Source organism: Exophiala dermatitidis (genome assembly GCF_000230625.1).
Source record: "Exophiala dermatitidis NIH/UT8656 unplaced genomic scaffold supercont1.4, whole genome shotgun sequence".
In the NCBI taxonomy this organism is placed as follows: Eukaryota; Fungi; Ascomycota; class Eurotiomycetes; order Chaetothyriales; family Herpotrichiellaceae; genus Exophiala; species Exophiala dermatitidis.
In genome coordinates, this window is record NW_008751649.1 from 1,146,378 (window position 1) to 1,158,704 (window position 12,327).

The 12,327-nt window shown below is 52.0% G+C and overlaps 5 protein-coding genes across 5 annotated transcripts; 2 read left to right on the forward strand and 3 right to left on the reverse strand.

Moving 5' to 3' along the window:
* Positions 1-164: 164 nt before the first annotated feature.
* HMPREF1120_04744 (chorismate mutase/prephenate dehydratase) lies at positions 165-1,472 on the forward strand (the record flags this gene model as incomplete). Its single annotated transcript, XM_009158882.1, has 1 exon — positions 165-1,472. The coding sequence occupies one exon, from the start codon at positions 165-167 to the stop codon at positions 1,470-1,472; it is 1,308 nt and encodes a 435-aa protein (XP_009157130.1).
* A 29-nt stretch (positions 1,473-1,501) lies between these two features.
* Positions 1,502-4,035, reverse strand: HMPREF1120_04745 (eukaryotic peptide chain release factor subunit 1). Its single transcript, XM_009158883.1, has 3 exons — positions 3,630-4,035; positions 2,123-3,571; positions 1,502-2,065 (listed from the first exon to the last, which is right to left on the reverse strand). The coding sequence occupies exons 1-2, from the start codon at positions 3,751-3,753 to the stop codon at positions 2,388-2,390; spliced, it is 1,308 nt and encodes a 435-aa protein (XP_009157131.1). The 5' UTR covers positions 3,754-4,035; the 3' UTR covers positions 1,502-2,065; positions 2,123-2,387.
* A 206-nt stretch (positions 4,036-4,241) lies between these two features.
* HMPREF1120_04746 (uncharacterized protein) lies at positions 4,242-7,123 on the forward strand. The gene has a single exon (XM_009158884.1). The coding sequence runs from the start codon at positions 4,539-4,541 to the stop codon at positions 6,537-6,539; it is 2,001 nt and encodes a 666-aa protein (XP_009157132.1). The 5' UTR covers positions 4,242-4,538; the 3' UTR covers positions 6,540-7,123.
* Positions 7,035-7,933, reverse strand: HMPREF1120_04747 (carbonic anhydrase; the record flags this gene model as incomplete). The annotated part of the gene is made up of 2 exons (XM_009158885.1): positions 7,035-7,693; positions 7,753-7,933. 2 exons carry the CDS (start codon positions 7,931-7,933, stop codon positions 7,035-7,037), a joined length of 840 nt encoding a protein of 279 aa, XP_009157133.1.
* Positions 7,934-9,768: 1,835 nt separating this feature from the next.
* Positions 9,769-11,211, reverse strand: HMPREF1120_04748 (uncharacterized protein; the record flags this gene model as incomplete). Its single annotated transcript, XM_009158886.1, has 1 exon — positions 9,769-11,211. One exon carries the CDS (start codon positions 11,209-11,211, stop codon positions 9,769-9,771), a length of 1,443 nt encoding a protein of 480 aa, XP_009157134.1.
* Positions 11,212-12,327: the final 1,116 nt, after the last annotated feature.

Consider the following 12,327-nt stretch of genomic DNA (forward strand, 5'->3'; position numbering starts at 1 on the left):
CACCTGCAGGGGAACGTTTTGTGTTCGCTCATCAACCCCAGCCGGGGATTGATGATTGATTTTTGAAAGTTCGCATGTATTGGACCAACATCCCGCAAACACTTCACACCAACACGCACCGCCTTTTTCCTTTTATTCAGCGGCGCTAACCGGAAACCTCAAGCATGTTGGAAGAGAATGGGACACCTCTAGCCGTCGCATACCTGGGTCCTGAAGCCTCGTTTTCCCATCAAGCGGCCATTGGAGTATTTGGACCTACCACATCTACATCTACACCATCGTCCTCTTCTGCCTCTGCCTTTGCCTCTACCGGTTCGAAAACGCCCGTCTCGCTCCACCCTCTACCTTCGTTCTCGGCCATCTTCTCCGCCATCCAGAACTCCTCCTCCTCCTCGTCCGGTTCCGCAGCGACCAGCGAAAAGAAAGAGCAAGAACAACCCGAATATGACTTTGACTTTGCAGTCATTCCGATTGAAAACAGCACCAATGGCTCGGTAGTACAAGTGCTGGACTTACTTGCCCAGTGTGGGCACGAGACCGAGCCCGAGCCCGAGTCGGAGTCAACTGCTCTCCCCTCACCTTCTTCTGCTCCTGCTGCTGCCACGACAGCCAGGCCGGCATTATATCCTGACGTCGAAGTCTGCGCAGAGTATTATCTCCCAGTCCACCACTGTTTGTTCGTGGCCCCGTCTTCTGTGGCGGAACACAATGGTTACAATACCAACAGCAACAGCAGCAAAACAGACATCAAAAATTCAATTCGAACACTCTACACCCACCCGCAAGTCTGGGGCCAATGCGGACGATATCTGGGCACGCATTTCCCGCCAGCCGGGGTCGAACGTATCGACGTGGGTAGCACATCGGCCGCGGCGCAACTTGTGGCGCGCGAGGGAGCAGCAACCAAGAAGTCTCAGTCTACGTCCTCTCCTACATCCCACTCCCATTCCAACTCGATTGATCCTGCTCCGGGAATCAGCGCCGCCATAGCGTCCAAACTGGCAGGCGAGAAACATAATCTCATCTGTCTTGCAGAGAACATTGAGGACGAACCGGGCTCGAACACGACGAGGTTCTTTGTGGTGCGGAATCGAAATCGACATCGAAATCGCACCTCACAGCGGCAGCAGCAACTCCCAGAACAGTCGCATACACATACACGGCAACACTACTATAAATCACTCATCACCTTCACCATTGACCACACCCGGCCAGGCAGTCTGGCGGACGCATTGGCCGTGTTCAAGCAATACTCGTTCAATCTGACCAGCATTGACACGCGGCCTAGTCGGAAACGGAACTGGCAGTATGTCTTCTTCGTCGAATGCGAGACGACGCACCCGGAGCCGGCGCCGGCCCCGGCCCCGGGGCACAAAGACCAGAACTTGACCAACATGCTGCGAGATCTGCGCAAATTCACAGAGAGCCTACGGTACCTCGGCAGATTTGAGGACCAGTTACGAAGCCAATAAGGATACCCACCATACTAGTACTATGGAATCGGTCATATAGTTTACGGTAACAAAGTTAAAAGAAATTAAATGTGTAAAGGATTGACTATGGTTGAATACCGACATATCGAGGTCTGTAGTATCAGGACAACGAATGCAGCCACTCTCGGGTTCCATTTGAGCAAGCTGATCGAAGTGTCGTCGTCCGGTGATGCCAAAAGCCCGTTGAGACACTCTTCTCCGACTGGAGGAGAGTGTAGAAAAGAAATTTCATCGTGTGTAAAAGAATGACCAGCTCACTTGTGAGCACTTCGAGGGACAAAAACAAAGATTTTCATTTTCAAGGACACTGATCGGAAGCCATGTTTCGGGCAACACAACCAGTCATCCCGGCGACAAGACCACCCTGCCAAGATATCACTTCAAGAGGTCATGTGTGCCCGCCTAGTCGACCTAGAGGACATTTTCGTGTATTGGACTTATATCAACCTCATGCCGACACTTGTCACTTGCTCAATCACCGTGCTCTGAGCACGTGGACAGACAAATGAATGGCCAAGGTTGAACGCCGTCCCCGACTCAGATCATGACCATATTGCGGAGATTGGTTCGTCCTAAAACCACCGGGGTCAGCAATGTTCCACAAAGAACAGCATGATCGCATAGCTTACCATGGACTAGACCGAGATCTTGTCTTGCCGGCGGCGCCATTGCTCGCTCGGCTTGTTGAGATGCGCCACTGGTGGGACCCACTCTTTCGAGGTGCTTGAAGCGTGGCTTGCTAAGGTCCGCATGCTTGTCTGCCGCTCGCCGCGGCTGAGACGTTACAGCGTCGCTGGGACGCTCAGAGCTGGGAGCAGTCTCTGCGCTGTCGAAGTTTGTCTTGCGATCGACTAGAGTCTGCTCCTCGCGCTCCATTGAAAGTTGGTTGAATTGTCAATCATCGTAGAACTCGTCATCGTCGGAAGCGTCAGCCAACTGTTCGAAGTTGACCTTGTAACGCAAAATGGCGCCAATACCACCAAATCCTTTCACGAACTGATTGCCTTCGCTGGAGCGGTCAGACACAAATTCCAGCGTAGCACCGAAATCTTTGTGTTTCTCGGCCAGCCATTCAAGGAATGGAGTCTGCTCGACAACTTCCATCTCCTGGCCGGTCTCCTTGTCCATGAATTGTTCACGGTCTTGCTCTTGAGCTTTGGTGGTGTGCAGAATCTTCTCGGTACCATCAGACGCCTTCAGAACCCAGCGAGTCACATCCAAGTCCTCGTAGACGATCAATGTCTCCACTGCACCAAGTTCAAGAGCCTTCAAAGTATCCTCGACACCATAGCAAACTCGACCACTATCTTGACTGATTTCTTCAAAGTATTTGCCGATCAGTTTCTTCTCTTGGATGAATTTTACGTTGCTCAAAGTCTCGGCAGACAAATCGATAGCCTGGTTGAACCCGTTTTCACCTCCGTAAGACACATCGACGACCTTGATGACCTTAGCCTGGAGACGAGAATCGAACATGTCGGACTGGGCCAGATCGTTCTTGAAATCGGCAGAACCCGCCAAAATGAGGCCAGCCACATTGACCTTGTCGTTGGTAATGAAGTTCTGCACTGCCAATTCGGCGACTTTGCGCACATAGTTGTGACGTTTCTCTTCTCGAAGACGTGCGAAACGCAGAGCAGACTGACCACCTCGACCGTGCTTCTTTGGGAGATCCACGGAAAATTTATGGATGACTTCTCTTGTATTGCCACTCAGAGTTCCAAACAGGGCACCGTTACCATCCATGATGATGAAACCAAATTTTTGATCGGACTCAAGGAGTTCACTGAGCGCCTCTGTATGGAACTTGTTGTCGCACAAGTATAACGAGGTGTTGATGGGCTTGAAGGGCTCAAAATCAATGTTGATCTTCCTCTCTTTTCCTTCAGAGGTGATGATTTCACCGCAATAGATGACGAGGCCGTTGGGCGGGACTTTGTTGTACAGCTTGAGACGTTGCTGGGTCGACGTGATGGCTGACAGGACGGACAAACGATTGACTCGAGACTTGATGTTGGAAGCCGTACCGAATTCTTCAGCCAACATTTTGGCAGCTCGAGAGACCTGGTCCTTGGGCGCTAGACAAACCCCTGTTAGTTCCGCACATGGTTGATGCGACAGGCAACTGTTACTTACGAATAATGAGGGAAATCATGGATGTACCATTGCCCCTGGCTGCCTCGAGGCGTTTGATGAGCTTTTTCACCTTCCAGATCTCGATGTTTTTTTCAGCTTCATTTTGTTGCTGTTGTGTACTCATGTTTGCTGAGGGTTGGCCGACCGACGACGGCCTGCTCGCAAGTAGAAGGAGTGAGCGAACGCGCAAACAGAAAGGAAAACGGCCGGGGAGGAAAGGACGTCTTCGAGAATCTGTGTCGAGGGTGAGAGTAAGGTGACGTTGGAAGGAGTGAGGTCGTGGAAGTCGGCGAGTGGATGAATCCGCTGGCGGTGCAGTGGGCTGGCGCTACAGTGTGGACTTCGAGTTTCACGCCTCAGGTTCAAATTGTGGCCGACTGATGACTGCCACTTTTACTGTGGCGCGGCGGGTAAAAGAATGCCTGACAGTGACAATTAGGAAATTTCATCGCGGTAATGGTCACGTGCTACGCGTTAGAAAATCAGCAAGTCTGACAGCGTGTTTGGCCTTGGATTTGCGGGTGATTACAGGTAAATGTGCCGTCTGACGTAGCACCCTATCGCTTATCAGGTCCCTACCAGATTTCCCCGCTGCTATCAACATCGCGTCCCCCTTGCGCCTATCGCATGCCTGGTAACATCATCTCCGCCATGGATTGCCCTGCCTACATCGGTTATGACCTCTGCAAGATCTGGATTGCCTCCATGGTCTGCCCTGTCTACCTAGGTACTAGTAGACATTTCCATTGCTACTGAAATTTTCCTCTCATACGGTTGTCTGCTGGGGATCAGCTCCCTCGTTGTGTGTTGCTAAATACCAATTGATACAGCTGCTTTGATTATGCTCTGAATCCCAGTACCAGACGTGTTTCGATCTCTTGTTGTCACAGTATCGATCCGGCGAGAACTATGAGCCAGCGGAACAGACATGCTCCCCCGACGAGCTGGGATGCCTACGAACATGGACGCGCTTCTTCCTTCGGCTCCCTTGGCTCGGTTCCCGAGAATGAACAGCAGGCTGCATTCTCCCCTTCTACTCCACCTGCTCACCACTGGCAAGGCCGGGATTCGGACGACAACACTCCCGGGTTGAGGCGGACATCTTCGATATCCAAGAGATTCGACAGTCTGCGGCATATGGGAGGGCCAAACAGCATAGACAATTTTGCCAAATCGCTTCAAAGAGCTGCTGGGTTCCGAGAGATAACACCGGTTCGGAGAAACTCAATCAGTGCTCCAGGTGATGAAGAAGCTGGCGAAGAACATCCCGAACCAAGTACGGCTCAGCAAAATAGATCACTTTTGAGGCAGCAATTGAACGCATATCACATACAGCAGGGGAACGAGGAAGCGCTGCAGGACGATCAAGGGGAAACGGAGGAACCGACGGAAGAGTCACGGTTGCTACCTGGTGACAACCATGAGATACACAAGTACACCGTTGAATCGCCATCGTCCGGGCCGTTGCTTGCTTCCCAGCTCGGGACCAGCTATGGGAGCATATCATCAAGGTTGACGCCCGCTGCACGGCGACGCGCATCGATCCTCATTGCCGAGCAAGAAGAAACCAACAGACGAGCAAGAGAACATCCGGAAGATTTCAAGGACGAACCACATAGAGAGCTTGAGCGGGAGGTTCTGCCTGATGGTGAGATCATCACACGTACAGTGGGCGAATCCACGGTTCCAATGACCGTCTTCAACTCCACGAACGTTCTAATTGGTGTGGGCATTCTGGCTCTCCCACTCGGTATCAAATATTCTGGTTGGGTCCTTGGCCTCCTTTTACTCACCCTTGCCGCCATATCCACCGCTTACACCGCAAAGCTCCTTGCGAAATGTTTGGACACTAACACTGGATCAACCACGTATGGAGATATTGCCTTTCTTGCATTTGATACCTGGGGCCGAAACTTTGTGGAAACATTGTTCATTCTCGAGCTCACAGCGGCCAATGTCGCCCTCATCATCCTGTTCGGTGACAGCATGAACTCGCTAGTCCCAGCTGTAGGCGTGAACGAGTGGAAGGCTCTTCTTGCCATTGGTCTAATCCCGTTGAACTTTGTCCCGTTCAGAACCCTGAGCATCACCAGTGTGATTGGGATATTTTGCTGCTTTGGCATCCTCATCATCGTCTTCGTCGATGGCTTGATCAAACCCCATAGTCCAGGGTCGTTACGAGAGGTGGCCAAAACCTACGCCTTCCCAGCAAACTGGAAGACCTTGCCTCTCAGCTTGGGGCTATTCATGGCTCCATGGGGCGGACACAGCGTTTTCCCTGCCATCTACCGAGACATGCGGCATCCACAAAAATACGGCCGCGCCGTCAAACATACTTACATCTTCACCTACGGGCTGGATGTGTCCATGGGCGTCCTGGGTTACTTGATGTTTGGCGACCATGTACGGGATGAAGTTACATCAAACATCCTCCGCGACACTTCTTATCCACATGCACTCTCCGTCCTGTTGGTGGTGCTGATTTGCATTATCCCTGTCACCAAGATCCCCCTGTCTAATCGCCCGATCATGGACACGTTGAACAAGAAGTTCCGTATTGATCTGCGTGAAATGGATCCCAAAGCACGGTTGCACAGTCAGAGAAACTGGAAACACCGTGCCGGGCGCACCGCTGTTGCCATCATGGTTAATCTCATCCCGCTGGGGGTTTCAATTGGGTTTCCGGATTTTGACAGCATCATGGCATTGATGGGTTCGGCGTTTTGTTTCACCATCTGCATCATCATGCCCGTGAGTTTCTACCTGAAGATCTTCAGCAGCGAAGATAAGGGCATTAGCCTACTGGAACGGGTTTTGGATTGGTGCCTCCTCATCATCTGCACTGTCTTGGCAGTCCTGGGCACGGTATTTGCTATTCTGCCAAAAGAGAAGATTGGCCTCGCCGAGTGAATTGATCCAGTTATCTTGACGGAAAGCCCATTGTTGTTGCACGGGCATCAATGCGAATGGGGCTTTTCAAGGTTGTCAAGTCGAGTGCCATGATGCTGTGGGATATTTCACAGCTACCTTGGCTTTGTGGTATGATCGGTGTAACTGCGAGCCTCATCTGCCTGCGTTAGTGTGTTTTGAGCAACAGAGATCTATGGGATGCGGTTTGTCGCGAGCCCGCAAAGGAAATGGGCCGGCGTTTTCCAGCGTAGCGTTTGCGTTCTTGTTTAATGATAATGTAGATATCTCCATGCAAATGGCATGGTGGCACCCTACCATTTCGGTGAATTTCCCTTTTCCACATTGATTGACCATGCCGCAAGCGCTGCTTCCGGGCAGTAGGAATAAACACAATGCCCGCTACGTCCATCGGAAGCAGTTCAAGGTACTGCTGCCACCACGCAAACTAGTACTGTACCCCGGACATACTAGTCTCCGCTTTCGTTTCCATTTCCATCAAAGATTTATATCGTGCAGCCAAACCTCCTGCGTCACGCGGTGCGAGAACCTACTGGCAGCAAGAATCTCAACCATCTGGGCCTCACTAACCAGCAGCTCTTGCTTAGGTATAAACCAACGCAGACCCTCGCTACAAGGCGGGGTGGTCAAACTGCCCTTGTAGGTCCAATACTCCTGGAGACCGCCGACCTCTTCAATGGCGAGACGGACGTTGACCTGCAGACCCTCGACCTGCGAGGTATCGTTGAAATGCACCATGGGCCCCAGCTGTTTGATAAAGGCCGATTCCGACTCTGCAGGGCCTACTCCCACCCGGATTCCAACCACTGCAGCCTCCTCGTCTTCCTCTGTGACGTGGACCATGTGGATTTCTGCCCGACTCCGCCGGCCATCCACAAGATGCTCCGACGGAGCGTGGATGTGCCAGCCCGTGAGGAAGACGTCGCGGCCGTCGAACTTCATGCTGGGCAGTTGCGTGACGTCTCCCTCGGCGTGGTGTGGCGTGAATGCCGGTGCGAACTGCCAATTGAAGAAGTTGCCGGCAATAACTTCGTTCTTGTATCCTTCAAACGTTGGTTGATGTTGCTGCTGCGCGAGTGCTTGGCCAGCGATGTTGATGGGCGATTGGTGAGTTCCGGACTGGCATAGGTGATACTCTATGCAACAGAAAAATGTCAGAAAGACCGGGTGACTTGGGTTATGGAAGTCCACCAACCAGGTTTGATCGTATGCCAGTCGGCAGAGTGGTCGTAGTCCCAGTCCTTGGGTGCTCGTCCGACGTCGATCCTGACTTGTCTTCGGCCGAGGTGCGGGTGATGTGATTGGTAATTATCGTGTTTGGGACAACACCAGGCTGTCGTGAAGATTGTAAAAGACACGAGAAACGCGGAGAACATTGCGAAAGAAAATATAGCTGTCGAAATATAGCAAGATCGAGAACCACAAAATGATTGGTGCAAACAAGGACGACGACGAAGCAAGCACCAGGCAACAGACACAGTACAGAGAGGGAACGAGAAGATGGTCTGATACTTCAGTGCTCCTCCAGGCCGGAGACACTATTGTCTTTATCATCCTACCGACGCAAAGCAGCATAGTGGCCAGGCCAGTCTCCGCTCCATGGGGACTCGATCAACAACGGGGGCGCCAAGTTCCTCGCTTGTTCCAGTAGTGTTCTGCCTCAGCCTTGAAACGCTCGAGAAAGCAGTCCATGGCGCTTGTATGCAGTGGTTCTTTCATACGTTGCGAGACCCAAAGAAATAAACGAAGATGGTCGAGGCGGCAGATCCCACTTAAGGCTCAAGCTTGTGAGAAGCGGCATCCAGTTCGTTCAATAGTCTCCAGCGAGATCCTTGTCACGATGGACAAAGTACAGCTGTACTTGTTGACAAGCCCAGCGAAGCCGCACACAAGCATGCGCTTGTCTACGGGCGCCAAGTGGTACCTGACAGCCAAGGCGAAAGACTCTCCACCGGTGTCGAACGAAGACATGGCAAGGCTGTCTCGTACTGGCCATCCCAGGGGGTGGACCGGTAGCAGACGATGGACCAGGGTGTTTCCGTAACCTATGGACCAGATGAAGCGTCTAAGAAAAGTCCAAGAGTCTCAAAGAGGTTGCCAAGTCACTTGGCAATGCCAGGCTCAAAGGCGTTGCAGGGAATCCCGCTCCTCTGAAGGCACCATCCCTTTATTGCTAGTTTCGCTCTCTCCTGTCCAGTCCTCGCCCAATTTTGGACCACTTAAAAAGGCTGCTCAGCAAACACTCACAGTGTAAACAGTACGAAGGTATAAGGGAATATACACTGAATGGAACGCGTCGTTCGAGTCATGTTGGCTTGATGGTAATTCGTTAGTTAGATGAGTAGCAGTCTGATCCGGAATTCTTCGAAATCAGTGCGCGAAGCGAGATCATATTGAGCAGGGTCTATCATGGGCAGAGATAAAAACAGATATTATAATGCTAGTGGCCGTATCAGGACCTTCCTGTATCAAAAGCCGGTTATCCACAAGCTCGGGCGCGTGATGCCAGGCCCCCGAGATTGTCAGCATCATAGCTTTGTTGCTCGTTTGGACTTTGTGAGTTCTTCAGATGTCCAACAACTTGAAGTCGAAGGTGCGAAGTCGACCTCGATGTTGAAGTCTCCCGCGCTAGTCTCCTCTGAGATTAGTGTCATATAGGACCATCGAAGGGGCAATACCTACACAACGTACAACATTGTACACTGTATAACCTCGTAGTTCCCATTGTACCCAGACTCGGCGCGAGACTTGAACCAACCGCATTCTTCAGATAAAGCGCTCCTACGGATGAGGGACCTTGAAGCCCAGTCGTCTGCAAGATTGGCAAAACTGTCTCTAGACTGATCTTGGGGCGGGACCAACTTCACATCTGGATAGTTCTTTCTTCCTGTGTTCTCGTTTGGGACTGTATCCTACAATGTTGGAGCTGAGTTGCTCCAGTTCAGTGTTACAGTGTGACGAAACCGGACTAACCACGCAACTGACTCGAGACTGTCCAGCACCATTGCATCACTGCTTGAAGGGCCAAACCAACCTCGTCACTACAAAAGGCGAAACGAGACGATATTCATCGGTATAAATGACCAGTAACCTGTCTTTTATCATTGAAACAAGGCGTTCTCTCTTGTGGCCACTGAGAAGCGAGGGATCTCTTATCCTTTTAAACTCCGCTGCCGTGGTCGCTAATAGAACCCAATGCCAAAAGAAACTTTTAGATACGCCCCGGCATATCTCCACCCCAAGCACTGCCAAAATTGGTACTGTTCCTGATCCTCAATCTCGGCATGTCATCGTCTGCTTCCTCCTGCGCCGGTGCTGGTGATGACTCTGCTGCTTGTTTCTGTTCACTGGCCTCAGAATCCTCTTTGGTATCATGCACCAACTCCACCAGCTTTTCATCCACGATATGGAGGAAAGTACTAGCCGCCTCAGTTTTAGCGCCAGGATCCAGCATTAGCGGACCCTTGAGAGCAGGGTCGTCCTCAGACTCGTAGATTGGATTCTGCTCCGGTTCTTGTGCTTCCGGGATAGTTTGCTGGGTGTCGGCCTCTGGTTCATTGGCAGCAGAGGTAAATGAGAAGTATGAATCAGATGCTTCAGTTGGGCGAAGCGGGGGTCGTGCAGTAGGAGCTGGCGCAAATGGCTGCTCCTGCTTGGGAGTCAAATTGTCTGTAGTCTCAACACCAGACGACAAAGTCCCATCAAAGGCCATTGGCGTGTGACCGGCATGCATCTTCAACTTTTCGTCCAGGGGAGACACCAGATTCTTCAGATCAACCTGCAGGAGCCCCTCTGTGCCTTCCTCAGGTTGCGCCGGTGGTGAATGAACAGGAGTTGCAAACTGCGGACTGGTGATTCCGGTGTCAAAGGAAGAGGTCAATGCGGCAGACTTGAGAGTGATACCATCCAAAGTATTGTCAACTTGCTCAATCGGTACGGGTACATTCTCCTGCCCACTGGTGGTCGGGGAGATTTCCTTCGACTGCGATTGAAGCGGTTCAGTTTCCGAGATACTGGGCAGATGAGCCACATCATCGTCACGAGAGAAAACACGCGTGACGGGGGGAGTGCTCTCAGGGCCTTTCCAAACCGGAGGTGGTGCGTGGGCCGGCTCAGAAGTAAGTCGGGATCGGTGAGTGCCATCGGTGCCAAAGTAGTGTAAATCTGAGCGAAAAGAATGCAGGCTGGCACTGGAAGAATCGTTGCTCGACCTCCTCTTGGGATCCCTAGTCCTATTCAATTTCCTTTCCAGCTCCGCGATGCGGGCTTTGAGCGCAGTTCTTTCTATGTCCCACGCTTTTCGCTCCGCTTCATGTGATTCTCTCAGCTGCGTGTTCCATACTCGACATTGTTCCATGTAAGCGGTGATGTCTATTTCAGACACCGAACTCGGGATCTGGAAACCATGCTTCGGTAACTGACTGGCCGACGACACCGAGGGGAGCAGAGGCACATTGGTTGTGGCTATAGAGTGTCGGCCCTGAGGCACTGTCGTGGGAACATCTGAGAATCGAACCCCCTTAGGGACGACCTGACTGCCACTGACAGGAGGAACAGGCATCGCTTCGGTCTGGTTGAGAGGAGAGAAGTTGCCGGGGTCGTGCTCTATGGCCGGGCTGGGGTCGAATGCCTGGGTTGGGGAGCGCGGAGCCATGTGTGCCGAGGCGGTACAGCCGCGCCGATCGAAAAGCTGGCTGGGGTGACTGGAGAGGAGAGACCGTCGCTAGGACGAAGGAGCGTCGAAAACGTAACAGAACCTCAAGCGAGAGAATATAATCCAGTTGAATACACTATGATGTGACGGGCCTGAAAGCCGAGGTCGTGGATGTATGAAATAGCACCAATGGCGTCGATATCATGCACTATAAGGAAGATGTGAGGCTGGCGATGCTGATGATGTCCTGTTCATGGTTTCGAGGTAGAAAGTCGAGTTCGTGCAGGGCTGAGAATTGAAAGTTGCAGAAGAAAAAAGGAAAGAGCCTGAACGAAGCAGTAGCGATGGACGTACAGCACTGGCAGTAGCAGTAGCAGTAGCGGTGATGGACGTGTGATGTTGCATGCACACACATACACACACACACACACACACGCAGACACGCAGGCAGGCAAGCACGGCAGGCACAGGGTCTGGGGTTCGGACACTGGCACAACAGCAGTTTAGTTCTGTGGGAATTGTGACGATGGCAAGTCAGATTGCTCCAAAAAATAACACAGCCAACCTGAAAGTGAAACCCACCGCCCACATCAGTTGTTGGATGCATGACGTTGCTTTTACCTGAAGAATCATGATGGCGCAGCTCTAGCAGACACCGGCGCCCCAAAACAGCCAAACAGGGTCTCTGCGGTGGGCTGTTGCTGCTCGATCGAGGGACGAGCTTCAAGCCTCAAGGCCCTAAAGATCCCTAACTATATACTTAGTACGGTGCGTAAGTTAGGGGAATCGCCGACACCTTACTTAACCCACCAACAAATCGCCGGTGCTGGCAAACTTGAGCCGCTCAGCCCAACCTTAGAGCCGGGGAGGCCCGATGTTAATTAAGGCTTCAGGGTCTCTAACATCTAACTTATTGTGCCTTAGGGGAACCACCTGATGCCAGTTGCGTTCCGATTTTCTTCGCCCAGGTCCCTCTAGTGCGCATCGATAAAGCGCGAGCCTCCACTACCGCAGGTCAGTGCCTGGCAGCGGCCAAAGACGACGTTGCCTGCAGTGTAGTGCCAAAGAAAAAAAGGGGTCCAATCCATGTCTCCAGAAAATTCTCCGAGCAGACAA